The 22368-nt window shown below is 28.2% G+C and overlaps 1 protein-coding gene and 2 pseudogenes across 1 annotated transcript; 2 read left to right on the top strand and 1 right to left on the bottom strand.

Annotated features, from left to right (window-relative positions):
- The first annotated feature begins 14090 nt into the window (after window positions 1-14090).
- Window positions 14091-14855, top strand: LOC149056296 (uncharacterized). The gene is made up of 2 exons (XM_089227791.1): window positions 14091-14457; window positions 14627-14855. Exons 1-2 carry the CDS (start codon window positions 14224-14226, stop codon window positions 14732-14734), a joined length of 342 nt encoding a protein of 113 aa, XP_089083917.1. The 5' UTR covers window positions 14091-14223; the 3' UTR covers window positions 14735-14855.
- A 405-nt stretch (window positions 14856-15260) lies between these two features.
- On the bottom strand, window positions 15261-16221 carry LOC149056295 (uncharacterized; annotated as a pseudogene).
- A 490-nt stretch (window positions 16222-16711) lies between these two features.
- On the top strand, window positions 16712-17535 carry LOC149056294 (uncharacterized; annotated as a pseudogene).
- The last annotated feature ends 4833 nt before the right edge of the window (window positions 17536-22368 follow it).

Genomic DNA, 22368 nt, shown 5'->3' with positions numbered 1-22368 from the left:
CACTAATGGTGCCAAATGCCAGGCTTGCAATGATAATTCTTCTGGACATTTTTTTGAATGCTATTTTCAAAGTAAACGTATGTATTGAAATGAACAATAATATTAACGTTTGAATTGAATCAAATAATCGGTCATTGGTTGTTATGTATTTATTATAATAATATATTTTGTCTCCAATCAGCGTTGCCCGGACAAAAATTCGTTTTTGTTTAAATGCATGAGCATTTATTATAAATAATGTACAAGAACATTATTATTATTTTTTTTTTATTAATTCATAGTTCGAGATCTATAGCAATTATTCAGGTTGTAGGGACTAATATGAAAAGTGGACCTATCCAAAGTGGATCACTTTCTGCAATCAGGGATTAAAATCATTGATCATTGAAAACATTTTTTTTTTTTATGACCACATATAAAAATTAGTAGCTACATTTTTATATAAGAGGCAAGAACTAAAATTTATATAAAAGTAAATGTAACACTAAGCAATATTATGTTTAATGTATCACAATTAAATGATTAAATAAATATGGAAACTTCTAATTGTTCTCTAGTATTTAATTAATTCCAATTATTAATTTTTGAATTTTTGAGTATCTATACAAAAATATAAAAGATAAAGTGTATATGTGGTATGTATATAATATGTAATAACACCTTCAGAAAATCTTGAATACTATCATACAAATTTAAAAAATCATTTTGAATTATGGAAACAGAAAAACAACCATTACAATTATTGTTTACGCCTTAGAGTTTGATGGATCATTTTTGAGCCACCTGGTAAAAACAATTAAATGTGTCCTGTAGCAAGGTCAAACAAATGTTTAAAACTATCAAACAAATAACAAAAAAAACATATGTGTTCGTTAAGCATGTTAAGAAATCTCAAATTCAATAACGGTTATCGAAGAAAATTAATTAAAAAGCAATGAAAAACTTATTTAAAAAAAAAAAAAAAAAAATGTTTTATTAATAATAGGTACCTACATAATATATTATATTTCATGAATATTAATATATAAGTACAATGAATGATAGAGCTGGCATTTACATTTATTAAACTAGACAATGTAATTGATTCCATAAGTAGAACTAATTGAAGTGAATAAGGTTAAAAATATAATACTAATATACATAATCATTAAAATATTTATAGTTATTTTTTTGTGTTATAAATATTTCATAAATTATATACAAATGGCAATATATGAATTTTTTAGAGTAAAACTATACTTTCATAATAGGTGTGATATATTGATATAATTTATAGACAGTAAATCTAACCACTGATTTTAATCTACTAACACTAAATCACTAGGGGCTAAACGATACCACACTTTCAAACGTGCATGTGATATATTACTGTGGATTTGGGTGGAGTGAGTCTCACTTCATTTTTTCAATCATTAATATATGACCTTTTATTGGAGCATTACGAAAGAATGCTTTGAAACTCCTTATTTTGTACAGTTTAACAGGCTATGGTTTTGTTCTACGGAAGTAAAAAATTATAAACAGCAAACTAGAATACGTATCTTTGATAAACTATCTTTAGTATATAATCCTTAATATATAAAATATTAAATCTCATAAACAATTTCAAACATTTTCTAAAAATCGTACGTATAGTGTAGGTACAATGATGTTCCTTATACAAATTATATCCTTAAAACCAATTTATATATATTACAAAATCCATTTCATGAATATACAGTAGGTAAGTACCAAAAAAAAATATTAACAAAATAGTAAGTATAAGTACTATATGCTATATAATAGATATATTGTAATACGAGTATAAATTATATTGCCTTGAAAATTGCAATATCGATTTTTTACTACGTTATATTCTAAATATACTTGTTGCTCTGTGAACCAAGGTAAATATTAATGAAACAATGAAAAAAATATTTCATTTTTTTTTTTTTAACTTGGATGATATAAAAATACGACACAAAAGTTAAAATGAATGCACAATGGTTGGAAGTAAGTTGATAACTTTAAAGAGGTGCAGTATGTAACTTAAGTGACAGTTACCGAAGAAGCATTGCCAACAAAAAAATTGTTTTATATCAACAATGTAACTGTATCGCTAACCATAGTAGCGAAATTTGAGCTTATACAATAGACATGATGGTGTCCCAATGTATTCATAGAAATTTAAAGCGAACAAATCGATTGATTTCCATGCCATCATTATTCCCGGTCTAGATAATATAGCTGTTTCCATCGCACGCGTTTATAACACAACGATATATAAATAATTGGTTGGATTGTGTAAAACTTGTAGAACACAGTTCTCTAGTTATTAGACAAAAAAAAATGATTTCAGTAGGTAACACACTGTACCGATCCAAAAACTGTTTAAGAAATATAATAACGTTTGGTCGGATTATTGTGAAATTTATTAGGATTCATAAAAGACATTATTATCGAAATAAATAAATAAAGCGTTAAATTTTCCGCGTCCTCGGGAAATGACGTTTGATTTGTGGCGTATTTTTTCACCCAATAATATTCTTTCCACATCGATTGTCGGAAGGCGAAGTTATGCTATCAGACCGACCGATCATATCTATAACATAATATTATTGTCATCTCAGATTTGTTTGATTTTCTTTCCGCTTGTGTACTCAAAAAATACTATGGTATAAAAATACTATATTATTATTATTATTATTATTATTATTATTATTATCAATAAATTATTTCTAAATAAACGAATAAACGAACAAGATCACGTCTTTTTTCAAATGTTGGCTCTTTTGCATATACCTTGAAAAAATTCACCATTATCCATAAATAAAATTTTCACCCAACAATAAAATTTTTCCGCGTGTCCAAAATTTTCTGCCTTACATTTATCATACTTTTCAGTTCCCTAAACCTCACCTGCGTACTATCAGATTTCATCCATAGTTCTACCTTGGCGAAGTATTAAAAGCAACCACTCCGCTAATAAACTACTTTGTTATAAAACAATAATTATTACTTATTGAACATAATTTTGATAAACAAATTCTTTTTATCTTATTGTGAATCAAACAAGTACATACAATTAGTTCAATAAAACATTAGAACAAAAAGTGCAATAATATTAAGTAATAGTATATATTAACAGTATTTACACATCGTTATAAAACAACATTTATAGCATAATATGATGATTTCCTAAACATAACATCTCATTCTGTGTAATTTAAAGTGGCTGATAATTTGGAACTTTAGCGGCGTTTTCCATCTTATCGGATCAAAAAAACAATTTTTTTCATCAGAAATTTGTGACGCCTTAGACATAATTTTCTTCGATAGTTTCATCGCGTATCTCATACCAATCTCATTCCCATAAATAAACAATTTCAGGCCGTTCGATTTCCCATGCGCGAACGAGACAGTCATTTTTTGAATAATAGTTTTCTTGCATAATTATATATTGGCACAAACATCAGTTCATGGTGGTCATTACAATCCTCGATTTTAGAAAGTGTAAAACATGAATAACAATGGGTACTTTTTTTTATGAAATTATAGACTATTAAACTGCATATACAAGGTGATTCATGAGGTGTAAAACATTCATTATTTATAAAAACTATTTACTTTTTTCAATTTTTTTTTTTCAAAATTGTATGAACATGCTGTTCTAAAACTATATAAATTTTTAATATTTTTCACCCTTATATTTATCAGATAAATCAAGTATCAACTTTTTATTTTTAAATGGCAACTTATGTTAAAAATATCATAAATTAATAAGGCTATTATTTTAATGAATACTCACGTTTAAATTTTCACTTTTCGTTAATCCGTTGACGAGATATAGTCTCCAAAAATTGGATGGTTTTGGGGTGGTGTTTGTCCTGTGTAAATATGTTTACTTATTTTGGGGCACAACTCAGGCTTAACCATCGTACTTACTGAATATATTTGAAAAATGTATTATTTTTTACGCTAGAGTAAAAAAATCTCAACTGCGGCCGCGGTTGAGAGACGGAAACCATCAAACTTTGGGAGACTAATATCTCGTCAACGGATTTACGAAAAATTAAAATTTAAACGTGAAATTCATTAAAAAAATAGCCTTATTAATTTATAATATTTTTAATATAGGTTGCCATTTAAAAATAAAAAGTTGATAGTTGATTTACCTGATAAATATAAGGGTGAAAAATATTAAAAATTTATATAGTTTTAGAACAGCATGTTCATACAATTTTGAAAAAAAAAATTCGAAAAAAGTAAATATTTTTATTAATAGTGAGTGTTTACGCCTCACAAATCATCCTGTATAACATGTACAATTAAATTTAGTTAGGTAAGATATTATACTGTGGTGTATGACATAAATTGATGTAACTACTTTTATTTTATTGTTAATTGTAATTAACAATAAAATAAAAGCAGCTACATGAATTAAATATCATACACCAGAGTAGATACTTTACCTAATTAAATTTGAATTATACATGTATTATTGTACTATGGCTCTTAATAAAAATGATCTTCTTCATCAAAAAAATAATTGAGTATAAACTTGGCAACCATCCTGTTGGCTGCTCTTTTTGATCTGTCTACAAAATTAAAAATTAAAGGCAATGTTAACTGATGATTATTGAATAATTTTAAATATCAATACTAAAATTCATCCAACTAATATTTGTTGGTGGTAATGGTATAATTCAAAAATATTACTGTATGCACAAAAAGTATATCCATCTATCACACATTTCACCTTGAACACTGGTGGAGAATTTTCGTGTAGGGTTTCAATAAAGTTAAAATCGGGGAATATCTCTTCAACAAGAAGCACTGGATAGCTCTTTCTTTTGTCAGCAAAGTATATCACATTCTAAAATAAAAGAGCTCAAGTTATAATATTTACTATTATATTATATTCCTAACAACAAAGTATATTCTTATTTACCTTCGGTATCGACATTCTTGGTCGCTTGCTTGATTTACTCGTAATTGACATCATATCGTCTGGAATGTCCTAAAACAGATTACATACCATTTATAATGATATGTGCAATAAATTTGATAATTTACACAAGATTTTTATTAAAATCCTAACTCTTATTCATTTCATGTGGTTTTGATAGCAGTGTACTTTTATATACATATATATATATATATATTGAAAGATAACGGTTAATATATACTAAGTAATATTCATACATACAACGATATTAAATTTAGTTAAACATTATGTAATTTAATTCATTTTATCGAGAACAGTATGGACAAATCAAATAATCGATTGAATGATATTTAGGTCTATCGATATTTAATTTAATCTAATATATTTCTGTACCAAATTTTTTTCATAGCAATTAATTCAGCCATTTAGAAATGAAAATAGGACAAGCAGACAGAAAACCATTTATATATATATATATATATAGGTTTATAAAAATAGCTTTAGAAGTCATCGTCCACGGATGGGGAGCTGTACAGTGAACGAAACAGTCCTTGTATGTTTGCATGAGTAATTTCACGGGATAAACAAAAGATTATACGTACCTATCGTATTTATTGCTTATTCAAAATTAGTATGTTTATATATTGATTCATCTAAAATGTTACACACAGAAATAAGCTAACATTTTTATAAAAATAGAGTACTATTATGATATTATTATAAATCATTGTTTCTCTGCCATAACATCCATTTATTAATTACCGTAAATTACCTACATTAAATTAATTATTAGAAACTAAGAATAATACAACTAACAACATTATATCGTGTAATGTCGGCTATTAAAATACTCAAGAATTTTAATTTTTAGATATTATTCAAAAAGTACTATAAAGTATAAACCTTCTATTATAATCTAAAATCAATTGTTACCACGAATGATGGAGACACTGGTCTTTCAATCTCTTTCGCTATGGACAATAATTCTATTGGCATAACTATTTTCATTTTGGTTGCTTTGGTCGGTTGTTCGATTTGAATACGCGAGTTCGGTAAATCCTCGTAAAAGGGAATTTCAAGATTATTTTCTGATCCGCTTTCTAAACGAACGTTATGTTAAAAATATTGTTAGTTACTATTGTAGGTAGGTCGATATAATATGTATTATAATATTACTTTTTTTGAATTCCGCTTTATTCCAGGATAATTTTTTATCTAATATGAAATTATGTTTGGTTAAAATATAATCAATACTCAATATATTTTACGAATATGAAAAACTAACCTTCTACAAAATTCAATCTTTGTTTTCTTATGATGTTATTTGAGTTTTTATCTATAATTTTAATTCTTCTTCCGTACTTTGTGTTATAAGATTCGACCATTCCCCTATCATCCTATTAATACAAAAAGTTCTATCAATATTTAGTTGTATAAGATAAGTAATCTCATATATACCTACTACATTACATATTATAGTTTTTACTTTAAACAATATATTTACCTACGTATGAAGCTATCTTAAAATTAGCGAATAACGAATCATATTATATAATATTTATATATCAGATTTAATCACCCTTGTTTAATACGTTCTACCCGTTTCCCGCCACAAACATGGTCTACGATAAGTCGATAACATACGCCATGCTATTATATACAGTAAATTAATTAATTGAAAATAAGAATAATGCAACCACCAATAATTAAATCATGTAATCGCCGGCTATTAAGATAGTCACGAATTTTAATTTTTAGATACTATTCAAAAAGTACTATAAAGTATAAACTTTCAAATATAAACTAAAATCAATTGTTACCACGAATAATGGAGATGGAGACACTGGTCTTGTAATCTTTTCCACTATGGTCGATTCTGATGGCATAACTATTTCCACGTCGGTTGGCTTGGTCCGTTGATCTATTTGAATGCTTGATTTTAGTAAATCCTGGTGAAATGGAATTGCAGGTGTATTTTCCGATTCGCTTCCTGAACGAACGTTATGTTAAAAACATTGTTAATCAATATTATAGGTAGGTCGATATAATATGTATTATAATATTACTTTTTATATATTCCTCATTAGTATTGGTGACACCATCGTCCTATTAATAGAAAAGATACTGTCAATATTTAGTTCTACAAAATAAGTAATCTCATATACTAACTGCTTTATACAGTTAACGATTAAATCATGTAATTTCCGTCTCTTAAGATTGTTATTAAGAATTTAAATTTTTAGATACTATTCAAAAACTACAATATAGAGTATAATCTTTCTATTATAATCTAAAATCAATTGTTACCACGAATGTTGGAGATGGAGACATTGGTCTAGTAATCTCTTCTACTATGGTCGATTCTGTTGTCATAACTATTTCCACGTTGGTTGGCTTGGTCGGTTGATCGATTTCAATGCGTGAGTTTGTTAAATCACCATCTTTTAACAATTTCTTCTGCTTGGTTATATAATTATACAAAAATCCTACTGCACTAATAACGCCAAACGCAAGACTTGCACAGATAATTCTTCTTGACATTTTTTTTAATGCTATTTTCAAAGTAAACAGATGTATTGAAATGAACAATAATATTAACGTTTCAATTGAATCAAATAATCGGTCATTCGTTGTTATGTATTTATTATAATAATATATTTTGTCTCCAATCAGCGTTGCCCGGACAAAAATTCGTTTTTGTTTAAATGCATAAGCATTTATTATAAGTACTACTCAGTATATTTTATAATCTATGATATAAGTATGAAATAATAACATTGCTATTATTAGAATTAATATTATTAACATTAATAGAAAAAAAATCTAAAAAAATTGAAAAATTAAAATTTCAGTAAACGGCTCAATACTTATTAAAATATCTTGAAAATTTTATCAATTATAGAAAGAGGAAAGAGCCTATATTAATTTCAAGTATATGCGGTTATTTGTTTTAGAGTTACACCAAAACAATAAAATTTCTAAAAGAGAAATCTATTGAAAATCCAATTTTTTGAATATTTAAATTTAAAACGCTCATAAGAACTTTATTTTATTTTCTGTTGGATATTTTTTTTATGATAAAGGTTTAAAAACTTATAGAAATCTTGTATTACATTTTCAAATCTTAACTTTTAAAAGAAAATTTTTTATGAATTTCTAGCTTAAAATAATTTGCGAATTTTTGTGATCTTTACGTAGGTATTTAGATAAAAAATTGTGACCATGTATTTATTTTTATTTTTCAACTGATATTGTAAAAACTAAGTTAGGAGTCTTGTATTACAATTTCAAGCTTTTCTACCAAACAATTGAATTTTTATCGATTTTAATTCAAAAAATACTAATAATAATCAAAAATAGCATATGCCAATAAATAGTTCAGTAAACAGTTTAAAACAATTTTCTTATATAAGAAGATCCTGAAGTCGAAAATTTAAGCGCTTTTACTGTCCCAAAACGTGATAATAGTCACAAAATAAAAAAACATAATCGCCATTGTAAAATTAATACTTTCCTTGGACCACTCAGAATCTTATAAACTAATAATAGTAATATTGTGTATAAATATTGTTTTAAAATAGGGGCTTTGACTCTGTTTAGAATCAATATTTGTATGCATAGTTATTATTAAATACAAATATTGTTTACATCATAATAAATGAATTACTTAATTGACATTCAATAATGCGTCATCTATTAATGTAGGCTTTTAAATAACAAAGAGTACTCGAAACTTACTTTACAGCTTAATTACTTTCAATGTATTTAACTTTAAATTATGAAGTTGTAACAGTACATCATACACTAAAACAGTCCTTATCTGGACTACACATTATCAACCAATCAGAACACGCTATACAAGAAATCACAGTAGTCAGAGCTGTTTTACTAAATATAATTTCTTCAACTACGCTAACAACTCTACAAAAACTGTCATGGATAGGGAAGATCAGGACTAATATTATGAGACCCTCCCCATAACTATAACCGAAAAACCCAGTTAACAGCACACAGATCCGTACCGACGGGAAACACAAACATCACGGAGGCACACACGATAGTTTACTAGTCGGTATGGTGCAAGGGTTATATACCGGTCGTTTTCCGACCACAGTCACCTTGATACTATGTTCTTCACCATCGACAAAAATCCCAAACGTGTGGCCATACAACTTCAACATCAACTAAACCTAGTTTCCAGATGGTTCCACCGCTGGCGCATAAAAATTAACCCAACCAAAACCGTAGGCATTATTTTCGGTCGATCTAATACTTCTCACATACCACCACTACTACTTGATTACCACACCATTAACTGGTCCAAACAAGCCAAATACCTCGGCGTTACAATAGGGCGCAAACTCAACTTCGGATAACACGTCCAAAACATTATTAAAAAAGCTACCCGCACTCGCGGAATACTCTACCCCATACTTAACCGTACATGCCCCATCCCACTTACTACCAGACTCAAAATTCTTAAACTATTCGTATCTCCCGTTCTTACTTACGCTGGCCCCTCGTGGGCCTCTTTCATTGGTCCCTCACTATGGAGGCGTATCGAATCCGTCCAAAACATAGGTATACGAACAATAATGGGGCATGCCCTCTATTGTCGAAAATTCGGTTCTTCTCAAATCTGCTAAGATTAATCTCTAATAATCTCGATTCTCGAGTCGACGCACAATCAACGGGCCAGATAAGGTCGTCAGACGGTTCACGTTCCTCACATGACATCTACATGAAAATCATATCAATAGAACGTTATTATGGTACCATGAAATAATTAATTAAAATGACATCAGATGGCTATTATATGGAAATTATTGAAAAAGTTTTTACATCTCAAAAGTGCCGAATATTTATTATATACAGTTGCATAATGATGTTATTTGCTATACTAAGTGATCAATTTAAGTGGGTACATTAATTATCTCGAAAAGTGTTAACTTTTTTAAAATTTTTTTTTGTTTAAACTTTTAAGTTTATGTTTATGTTTTTAAGACTAACACCAATCTAATAGTCAAACTTCTAATTTACAAAACTCTCCTGAAACCTATTTGGACTTATGGCATACAGCTCTGGGGCTCAGCAAAAAAATCCAACACCAATAAAATCCAAGTATTTCAAAACCTAGCTCTTCGACGACTCTCCAATGCCCCATCGTATGTCTCAACCCTAATTTTACATAAAGATTTTCCCATGAAAACCATCAATGGAGAAGCTCAATTCTTTTAGTTGCGCTTCCGCATGCGATTTCTATCCCACCAAAATTCTTTTATTAAAAACCTCTTCAAGGAAATTCAAGACGTAGTATAAAAAGAAAATAGTGTAATGACCTCTTACAATAATTGCTAAGCTATAATAATAATAATTATTATTAAAAATTTTATGGCATATAGCATGTATTTATATCAAATACATATTTTTTTCAAGTTTATTAAAAATTTTATTGTATTATGCTATATGAAAAAAAAAAAAGAAGAAAATAATTTACTATAAACATTAAACATTCAACATATTTGAATAGTGAATACATAACCATGTATGGTAATCAGACGTAATTAGTTACACAATAGTAACACTTTTTGTGTGGGATGTATATTTTATTAGCTTAATTTATATTTGTTAAATTCTGTAACAACACGCGGTTTAAGATGGTTAGGCAGGAATTCGAGGAATAATGTCTGAGTCAAGATATTTTAATAAGTGGAGTTCAAATGGGAGATTATAGAGTTTTCTTTGTTAGATTTTAAAGATCATTATATTTTGAAATAAATTTAATGTAAAGGTCAGAATGGTAAAATGTACAAATTTTTATGAGATTTGATTGATACCTTAGTCTAATATAAAAATGGTTTAAAATATGGTGTGTTATATGGATGCATTATTTTTTTTAGAATTTTATATTTAATTTTGATAAGTTTAAAAGTTATAAAATACGCAATTTCATTCGATGAGTTTAAGAGCTTTGGGAGTCTGGGTCAATACTATTGGGATGGGTAAGAAATAATTTGCTTAGGATGACCAAAATAATTTAAATTTTCTTGCATTTGGAATGCACCAGGATTTGTTGATACTTTTCAGATGTAAGTGAAAAAGTTTTGTATTATTTATTGCTTACCAACGAGACCATCTTTAGTTCCCAAATATGAAATCCACGTGTCAAAAGATTAAGATCATAATAGTTGTGGGAGTGTACTTTTGAAATATCGTGTATCTTATGTTATTATGAAAACACAGGCACCACAAAGTTTTATAATATATATGCCGCATATCTGTATATTATAAATATAGTATAATATGAGTACTTACTCAATAAGTGTGTTTAGTTTTTTAATGTATACATTTTTTATTTTTATTTTATCGCGGTACTTGAACTTAACACGAATTTTAAATTAACATGATATTTGCATGCTTACACGCAACTTGAACAATGATTATCTATCATTTTTTTAATAATATGTACTTACTTTTTTTTAACCTAAAAAACAGAAGCCAGACAGGTCAACATATAACATCTTACTCGAAAAATATTGAATTTATATTGACGTAACGAGGATGGCTTCATAATAATTCAAAATACACATATTTAAAATTGTATTATTGTATAATTGCATGAATAACACATAACGGATAGAAAACTAATAGTGTCTTAGACAAATAAATAAGAAACTAATTTTAAATATCGTATACTGCAGAAGTTGCTAGATGTCTTCCGAAAAAAGCTATCCTATTCCTTACCTATTTATTTAATGCAAACTTACGGCTTTCATACTTCCCACTCTTATGGAAATTTTCAAACATAATCATGATTCCTAAACCAGACAAACCACCTGATCTGCCTTCCTCGTACCGACCAATAAGTCTATTACCTTTTCTAGGTAAGATACTAGAAAGACTGATACTTAAAAGGCTATTACCTTACATTTCTACGAACAAGATTTTACCTGACTCGCAATTTGGTTTTCGCTCAGCTCATAACACAATACATCAGGTACATAGACTAGTTGACGCAATCTCGTGCTCCCTAGAAAACAAGCATTATTGCACTTGTGCCTTTCTCGACATTAGCCAAGCGTTTGATAGAGTTTGGTACGAAGGTTTACTTTTTAAACTAAAAAAATTTCTGTCTCCCTGTTTATATTTATTAATTAAGTCTTATATAAGCGACCGCCATTTTCAAATCCGGTTTGGCTACTCAGTATCCAAAATCGAGAAAATCTTAGCTGGAGTTCCCCAGGGCGAAATCCTCTCTCCCTTTCTTTTTAATATTTATACTTCTGATCAGCCTATCTCCCAGAACACTACTGTAGCTAATTACGCGGATGACAAAGCCATCATATCAATTGACAAAAACCCTATTACGGCCTCGGCAAATCTTCAAACTCATCTCAACCTAATGTCTGAATGGTACACCGATTGGCGCATTAAACCTAATCCCATTAAGTCAGTACACACAACATTCACTTTATGTCACTCCATTTGTCCAAATGTCTATTTAAATAACATACTTATTCCCACTGCAGACTCAGTTAGATATCTTGGACTTAACTTGGATAAGCGCCTCACCTGGAATAGCCATATCCGTATAAAACGACTTGCCTTAAACGCCCGTCTTCGCAGACTACGAACGCTACTCACAAATAATAAACACTCCAGCTTAAAAATTAAAGTTCTTATGTATAAAACATTACTCAAACCTCTATGGACATATGGTCTCCAACTATGGGGTACAGCAAAAGCGTCCAATACAAACAAAATTCAGCAATTTCAGAATATTGCTCTTCGAAAAATTACTAATGCTCCACCCTTTGTTTCGAATTACACTATTCATAATGACCTGTCAATAAAAACTGTGACAGAAGAAGCTAAACGTTTCTACAAAATCTTTCACGCCCGGCTGCAAACACACCGTAACCCACTCATTAAAAACCTATCCGTCCAAACTTTACCTGGCAACCCCAGGCGCCGATTAAAAAGGAGATGGTGCCGTGATTTGTTAGGGAACTAATATCAATTAAAAAAAAATTATAAAAAAAAAAAAAAAAAAAATCAAAAAAAAAAATCAGTATATATAAATATAGCTAGTTGCATACAACCTCCAGTTAAGTGCCATTAGTGGGTGGCTTCTTACTCAAGTACTCATGTATTATATTTTTAACCCTTATCAAATATGCTAATTGTGCAAAATTGTACAGATTGTATATATATTGTGTAAAATAAAAAAAAAAAAAAAAAAATATCGTATAAATTAATACGAGCAAAAAAGCGATGAACTGTTAGATCATGTTCTGAGAAATTTAAAAAAAAAATTACTGAGGTCAATTTTTTTGAAAACATGGTCAAAAGGTATCACGGGCCTGCAAAAATGTATTATTACAGACAGATAACATAATATAGAATATAGAGGTTATCATTATTAAAATTCTAACAGCAAATATTGTACAATTTAAAAATAAAACAATGATCATTCCTTAAGTTTAATACAAAAATATTATATTTATCATTTATTTTTAGAAATAGGACTTAGTGTAATATAACATATTCAAATAAAAACACTTGTAATACAATTTGTGGATTTTTACAGGATTTAATGATATGTAAATTAAATGATATATACTTAATTTTTAAGCATGACTTGTATCAGTGACTTTAATTTGTAACAAATTTTTTTAAAAAAGAGTAATGAAAAATACGTGATTTTATTACGAGTATTCACTTAGGTTTCAGTCAGTATTTATATTTTATTTAGAATTTTCCAAATATTTTGCATTCTTGAACAGTTTTAAATTGTAGATAAAATAATATAATTATTAGTTTCCAAATGATTAAATATTAGTGTACCTACAACTAAAATCACATTAACAATTATGTAATGTATTCTTTATTTATAATGTTTATTTTTATTTATATCTGATTATTATATGTCCCAATGCTCAGAATTTTTAAATATTAAATTAAAAAATAATAATAATAAGATTTTGCTAGAAATTTAATGTTACAAAAAAATAAATTGTACAAAAAAAGAAAAAAATCTTCTTAAGGTGGTTTCACACTATGCGTTTTGGACGCAAGCGAACGCGCGATTTAAAAACGCTCCGTTTTGAACGCATGCGTTTATTAGTTGCACACTAGACGCACGCGACCGGATGATCAGCGTGTATTTACGCGCCAAATTACAAAAATTGTATTGTAAAATATGTGATGTGATTACAGCTGAGATAAAATATTCTCACTTTTAAGTTTTGACTAGGTACGCAGTACGCATCGTGTTACAATTTATTACAGTTAGAATGGATTCTAATATATTATCAACATTAAAAGATGCTGAAATTGTTGCCATTTTGTATCAATTAAACAAAAAAAAACAAAAAAAAGCTATAACATCAAGGCGTTATTGGGTACATCCTCTTAATATGAAAAGACCTCAAGAAGGTCAGTTTCAGGTTAATTTTTTGACTCTGAGGGCATACCCAGAAGAATTTTTTAAATACTACCGCATGAGAATTACAACATTTGATGAACTGGTAAGCTACTTTTAATTAAATATATGTATGTACAAAACACATTTTTTTTGTGAGTTGATCTAAACAACTATTTACTCTATTTTGATCTAGTAGTATCTATACATTTATCTATAATTATATGAGGTAGGAATAATTATTTTATGTTAAAAAACTGTAATTTTTCAATTAGCTAACACTTATCGGACCATACTTAAAGAAAGAAGACACTATTTTGCGTTCAGCCATTCAACCTGAAGAGAGGCTATCTGTTACACTAAGGTATACACTTTTATTCTAACATATTCTAGTTACAAATATTAATTTTATAAAAATAACAAAAACAAGTCACTTTAATTATTATATATGTCATATTTTATCATTATATTAAAATAAATACATATAAACGTTGGTTACACTCATAGGCTTACAATGGTGGGGGTGACTAAGGGGGCTATAGCCCCCCCCCCAGAATTCTATTAGGCCCCCTGTGTAAAAATAAACCAGTGTACCACAAGGAAAAAAAAGGCTAAAGCCCCCCATATAAATTCATCACACGCCTATGGTTATACTTCATGATTTATTCATATCAAATAAAAATACATACTTTTATTGTTGTAATGAATGATATATACATTATTAATATAATAGCCAATAGGTATAAATTTTACCTTATTTCTTATTTTTATGTGAAACTTGTATTAAATATGTAAATTGCTGTGTTCTGGATTTAACATAATATTTATTAAATTAAATATGAATTTAATCATATAATATTAGGAAATTAATATTATGTACTGTTCTATAAACTAATTGAAAATAAATAATTATAAAGATTGATAAGATGATGAATTATGACCTTGGGAATATTCATAAGAAGATGCATTGTAGTTTTGAGGAGTAACATTTTGATTTTGAGTTATATGGTAATTGTAGGGTTGGAATGAAATATTAGAGGGGTAAGATCTATGTCTTGGTACTGAAGAATATGGGTGTTCATCAGTATATGATGGTTCCTTTGGAACACCTTTAATGTTTTTGATGGAATTAATAATTTCAGAATACAATTGTAGTTTTTGATTGCTTGTTAGCTCTCTTATTTGAGGTAGTAATGACAAAAAGAAAGATTTATCAGGATCTTCTACTTCAGGAGTTCTGTTTTTCAGAACATCCAGAAGTTTATTTTCAAAATTTGGTTCTTTATTTATTTTCTTGTCAACATTCTTGTAGCATTTTCTTTTGTCAACAAGTGTTTCCTTCAATTGACCTTCACCAAGTGTTGAATCAATTGGTTCGATAGCTGCTGCTCTGTCGTCCACTTGATCCATATCATCGTTTTCACCACCTGAATCAGTAGATTCCTCAAAATTACCTTCAGTTCTAAAAATAAAATTAATTAATGGTTTAATTTTGTTTATGCTGGTTTTTATTTCTGAATTACAACATTAGTATAAAATATATAATAAAACATAAAAAAAAAATTAAATATTAACAAAACTATTCATTACACTTATTCTGCAGTTATTTAAAATCTTACTTTCTATTCTCCATAACATGTCGTAAAAATTCTAAAATATCTGCATAGATATATTTTTAAGTTTAGAAGCTGCCTGTCCAGATTTTGGGACACATTTTTTTCTATAACTATCTCTTATTGATCTCCATTTCTTTTTCATTTCATCAACTAAAAAACCAATATTGAACTATTTTATACAATACTATAATAGCAATGTTTATTTATTATTTTTTATAATATAGTATAAAGTGTAAATATAAATTCTTAAGCATATTATTTGATAATATAGCCAATATAGGTAATACATTTTATTTGTTATAATCTTTTTATAAATTATTATTTTACAATTACTAGTATGTAGTATTGAGTTTATATTAAAACTGTGTAGAGTTGTACAATAATACATAATACACATAAAAAAATTCATTAGTTTTATACCGAAAATAAAATGAACTATGTTCTTATGTATCTAAATATATATTGTATAGATTTTTTTGTATTAAATAATAATAAAATTATGTAGACATTTAACACATCATTAAAAATACAGTTTTATGAATTTAATTAGTGAAACTAAACATCCAAAAAGTTAACAAATTATAGTATTGTCTTGAATTACCAAATGTTGTTTGTTCTAGATATTTAGCAACTGGTGCAAATTTTTCAACCTTACATTTTGAATTTTTAATGGGAATTTCAACTATTTCAAAACTAATAAGAGAGACTTGTGAAGTGTTGTGGACCATATTACAACCAATAGAAATGCCTATACCTACAGAAAATGATTGGTTAGATATGGCAAAAGATTTTTTTGAAAAAACTCAATTTCCAAACACAGTTGCTGCAGTCGATGGTAAACACATACGGTTGCAATGTCCTAAAAAAACTGGAAGTCTTTATTATAACTACAAACACTTCTTTCATTAATTCTGCTTGGATTGTGTGATGCAAACTATTGCTTCAGAATTATTGATGTGGGATCGTATGGCAAAGAGAGTGACTGTAATATATTCAAACAGTCACGGTTCGGGAAAAATCTTTATGCTGACAAAGTTAACTTTCCCCCCGATGCTCCTTTGCCTGGTGATGAAGATGGTGTGCCTCAACCATTTATTTTGGTCGGTGACGAGGCTTTTGCTTTAAATAAACATTTGTTGAGACCATTTTCAGGGAAAAGCTTGACCAATGAGAGGAGGATTTTTAATTACCGACTGTCCAGGACTAGACGTTACATTGAATGTACATTTGGGATTCTTTCAAACAAATGGAGAGTATTCCATACACCAATTTTGACTTCTCCAGATTTTGCAGTTCAAATTACTAAAACAGCATGTATATTACATAACTTTGTTCGGCGCAGAGATGGATACGACAAACAAGATTTAGAAAAGTGCAACATTGGAGAAATAGAAGAGAGAAGAGGCGTTGGAAATGCTCCTTCAAATGCTAAGGATGTTAGGGAATATTTTGTTAAATATGTGAATAGCCCACAAAATGCACTAAGCTGGCAAAATAAAGTGATTCCTTAATTCAAACTATTTATTACTATTACCTACTTATTATGTAGTACCTATAGTTGAAATAAATATAACATTTTTAATTTAAGAGTAGCTTGTAAAGTAATAAGTGAACAAATATAAATTATGAAATATTATTTCCATACTTTTAATGCTTTTGGTTTTATCATCCAGTTCATTGAATTGATCAACGCAGGCTATAGCAACTTTACACCAGCTGACGTGTAAGCTGTCTTTGTTGTGGTGCTGTGGTATTTCTATAAAAATATATAATACAACTTATAAAATATAGGTGATAGGTACATACATGTTACCTACTATGAACCTAATACCAATCAGAAAGGTACCTAATCCTAAATTATATTACATTATATAGATAAATATTTATTTAATTGTTCAATCATGAACATCCGATAACAATTTTTGGCCACATGTTAAAAAAAATGTATTTACTAAGAAGTATTTAGGTATAGATAAGTACTTAAATATACCTAATTATTTATTAATGAGTACCAAGTTCAATTCCTATTCACTCATATAATTTCCAAAATCATAAGTTTAGAATTAAGTATACCTTCAAAATATTGTTGCCTAGTAATATATTTAATGTACATATATTATTTATAATTATTAAAATTTATATTACAATTATTATTGGCTATTTTGGCATGGGGTAGATTTTAATCTTCATTAATGGGGTAAGTATATAGGGTGTAATATAGGTTCCTGCTTCTTGAAATGTCTATCATATGGCTGAAATAGACTTGTTTACTGGATTTATGTCACAACATTGTGTAAATTTATCTATAAAAAAACACAAAAAATCTAGCTTTCACAAAAAAAAAAAGTTGACAAGAAACATCAAAACTTAATTGTAAAAAATTGTTATTATATTATATTGAGTTATTTATTTATTACTAAAATAAAGAAAAAGTTGAATTTAATTTAATATTTATTTATGTTCAGCATTCAAATGTGGCCCTTTAACTGTATAAGACACATATTCAAATCTACCCCCTGCGCGTTCAAAGTTAACCTAACCTAACCCCAAGTATGGGCCATGGGGTACTTTTGAATAAAAATATACTTAACCTTATAGTTATAAATTAAATTGGTTATTTAATATAATATAAGGTTGTTATAAGTCAAATAATATTCACAACCATCTAGATTCTAGACTACAGATTGTAATTATCGAATATAAAATTTGTCAAAAAATTTAAAAAATTTAATGTAAATTTCATTCAAATCTGCCCCACTCTTCCCTACCTACTTTCAATGAAACATTTTTTTGATATAAACGTTATAATATGTTATTCTAAGAATGTATTACAATACAAAATACGCTTGATACTTACCATACTTGTGTAATCATAGCAATATCATGGGCAGAGTTTGAACGCAGGGGGGGAGTACCATATAAAAAGAGCCCATTTTAACTAACTTCTAAGTAGGTAATATAGGATTTATCGAGTTTCATATTATTATATTTGTCATGATATAGTACTTAACCAGATACGTATACAAGTAATTATATTAAAAATAACATTACTTACCTTTATTCCAGATCGCCTCTTCTGCTTGAACTTCAAAAATGAATTTCTCCATGTCAAACATGGTCAAAATTTAAATATTTAAATATATATGACTAGAGAAACGCATGCATTTAATCGCATAGTGTGAATGATGTCGGTTTAAAGTATTATTCAATTTTAGATTGCGGGTGCGTTCGAACGCACAAAATTAAACCAGTCCGATCGTATGCGATCGACCGCACGTTTTTCCCCGTAGTGTGAAAGCATTAATTCATTCGCGGCAATCTATTTTTGTGCTGCGTTCATGCGATTTAAAAACGGGCGTTCGCTTGCGTCCAAAACGCATAGTGTGAAACCACCTTTAATCTTTTTATTTTAGACTTTTCCTTAGTACATAGAATTAGATGACTAAAATACTCGTATACCTATTTGAGTTCAGATTTAGACACAAAACATTCCGGAAAATCATCTGATTATCAATTATTAATATAAAAGAGTTGTTTTTATTTTTTTTATTGGGGGTTGAGGCTTCGACAACAAGGGCTATTAGCCTGTGGAACTGTCGAGGAAGGAGCTGTTGGTTTTGGTACTCGTGGATGTTTTTGGCAGAATTTCGAATAGATTAACGCAGATTTCTGTCATGCCCGGGTGGGGGTGGTGACCTCTCTTTTCAGACAGCATGAGCTACTTGGAAGGCGATGACACCCAAGACCGGGATTCAAACCGGCGGGCGGTTCCATTTTCTTCCAAAAACGAGATACCATTTCCTCCACAAAAAAAAAGGTTAATTTCCATTTTCCTCCACATTATTTTCGACTAAATTTATGTCTATTTTCCTCCAATATTTTAGCAAATATTTTTGTTGTAGTATTATGTTCCGTTTTATAAAGATAGAGTAAAGCTAGGATCACATTTTGCGCTTACCAGTTAATGATTTCATTCTGGTATCGGCTATCTATATCAGCTATCGATTAAGCCTAATAAAGATACGAACATACTCCATATGGGCATATACGAATATACTTATATATTGTTATATTGTGTATCAGTTGTCACTTCTTATTATGATTACACACATTGATTGAGACAGACACACCGTGAATGTATACGATATACTCGCATAAATAAGACTATATTTTTAGTAGCGAACTGTACGTCGACTAGTGTCTATACATATATTATTATGTTGAATATCTTTATACTTCTTGTGTTTCATAGTACATTTATTTTAATTTACATTATTTATTGGAGGAAAATGGTCAGTGGAGTAAAACGGTATCTCATTTTTGGAGGAAAATGGATACGGCCAAACCGGCGACGTCCACCCGACCACTACACCCCCTAAAAAAAGGGTTGTTGTCATAGATATTTTCTCATTATCCGTATAGTTTTCTGACAAAAGTATTTGTATTCATAATTTCTTGATAACTAAAAATGTCAAATCCATGATTTTATAGTTTTGTTCATATTTCTTTGTAATGTTCTAAAATTAAAGATTTTTTTAAATTCTAGCAATTTATACATAATTGAAAATACTGATCATACTACCAAAACTAGTAGTATTTCAAGTTTTAAAACAGACAGTTAATCTCTGATTTTAAGACCTAAAAATTTAATAAAAGGTTGAAAATACTTAACTTTTCCTTTATGCAATTAATCTCAACAATGAATATTATAAAAACTTGAAGGGTCAAACTTATATTTTCTTCAATTATTATACTTTAATTGTTTTTACTTGTTGAAACATAACAGTTAAATTTAATAAAACAAACTAATTGATTCTACCATTTCAAAATCTGCATAATTATCGTAAAATATATTTTCCTATCCTCAATAATGCCACCGTAAAATGTTGCGTTTATAATAAATAGCCAATTTTTATAAAGAAATTATATATAAACATTGAATATATTATTATACTTTTAAATCAAACAAAGACATTTAATATTTTTCTGTTTCTATTTTTAAATAATATATAGAATTTTATCTTAATAGAAATTACGCAGAAAGTATTATTTAATGTTTTTTGGTATAAATCGATTTTATTCATGCAGTTCAGTCTTGTTTTTTAGGTTTTTTATTATTCTAACGTTTTATTGAAGTTTTAAAGAATCTTCAATTTTTGTTTACCAAATTATGGTAATAATAATAATGTAATAATAACAAACGCTTTTGAACTTTTAAATTTATCTAACAGCCACTATATATATAAAAAAAAAATGTTATTCATTTTCCATAAAGCTGTGTACGTAGTAAATGTGTTTATTTTACACAACGTTGCATCCAACACACGACATTTACAAATTTACAATGTTTATAAAATGTGCTGTTATTATTTAGTAATCGTGCTCTTTAAATGATTAACCTAATATTTTCTCTAAAAACTACACTGTGCCATGAAATGATAGATTTGATAACATGAACACTTGAATTATTTGAACTATTTGACATTAACATAAATAACTTAAATCTAACATGGATAGTAGAGTTGTATATTTTATTTTTAAATTTAAACATGAACTACAAAAATACAATTATTTACAAATTATATAGTGTGTAAGTATTACTGATGTACACCATGTTTAAAGCAAATCTATGAACACGGTCGTTGTAAACTATAAGGTATTAATATGATTTAACTAATTTTTTTCGAATTTAACTTATAAATATCGACTTGACATCAATCTATTATTATTTATTGAACTTCTTGGTACCTAACAATTGAAACATTAAATAATACACAACCATTTATGCTAAACATACTTGCATCATAAACGTATTCATTGCAATCTCGTGGTAATGTATAATATATTATGTATACCGCTATTGTTAGAGTTGCGATTTCAAACCAGACTTTAGAATTGTTCACTGGTGCCGTCATAATCATATTATGACTATACTTATACGTTATATAATATTACTGTAGCTGTAATAATAATCATTATATATTATATTCTAGCTATAAGTATTCACCACATAATAGTGACCTAAAAAAAGTCTGGCATCACTATACTTTGAAAGACTTACACTTAAGTCATATCATAAGATTATGATCATTTGATTTATTTCTTGAATGGGGCTTTTTAGTCTACGAATCACAAGTAAGATCACCGATTAATTCTAAAAATTGTGCTGTCACTGTAAAGCGCCTTAAATTGAACGGTCGTTCATGATAAGTATTTCAAAATGCTCAACAAGATTTTTAGTTTACGAGTATATTATGTTGAAATATACATATTATATCAATTAAATTACAGAAAAATGATTTCAATAAGTTATTTTGAAAATGGAGTTGATACATGTTGTACAAATATGTTAGTATACTTTGTTAAGTATAATTTATCATATCATAATTTTTTTTATAAAA

The sequence above is a fragment of the Diuraphis noxia genome, unplaced genomic scaffold (assembly GCF_037042655.1).
Source record: "Diuraphis noxia isolate RWA-SAM2 unplaced genomic scaffold, SU_Dnox_SAM2 contig0004, whole genome shotgun sequence".
In the NCBI taxonomy this organism is placed as follows: Eukaryota; Metazoa; Arthropoda; class Insecta; order Hemiptera; family Aphididae; genus Diuraphis; species Diuraphis noxia.
This window is presented reverse-complemented; position numbering and strand designations above follow the sequence as displayed.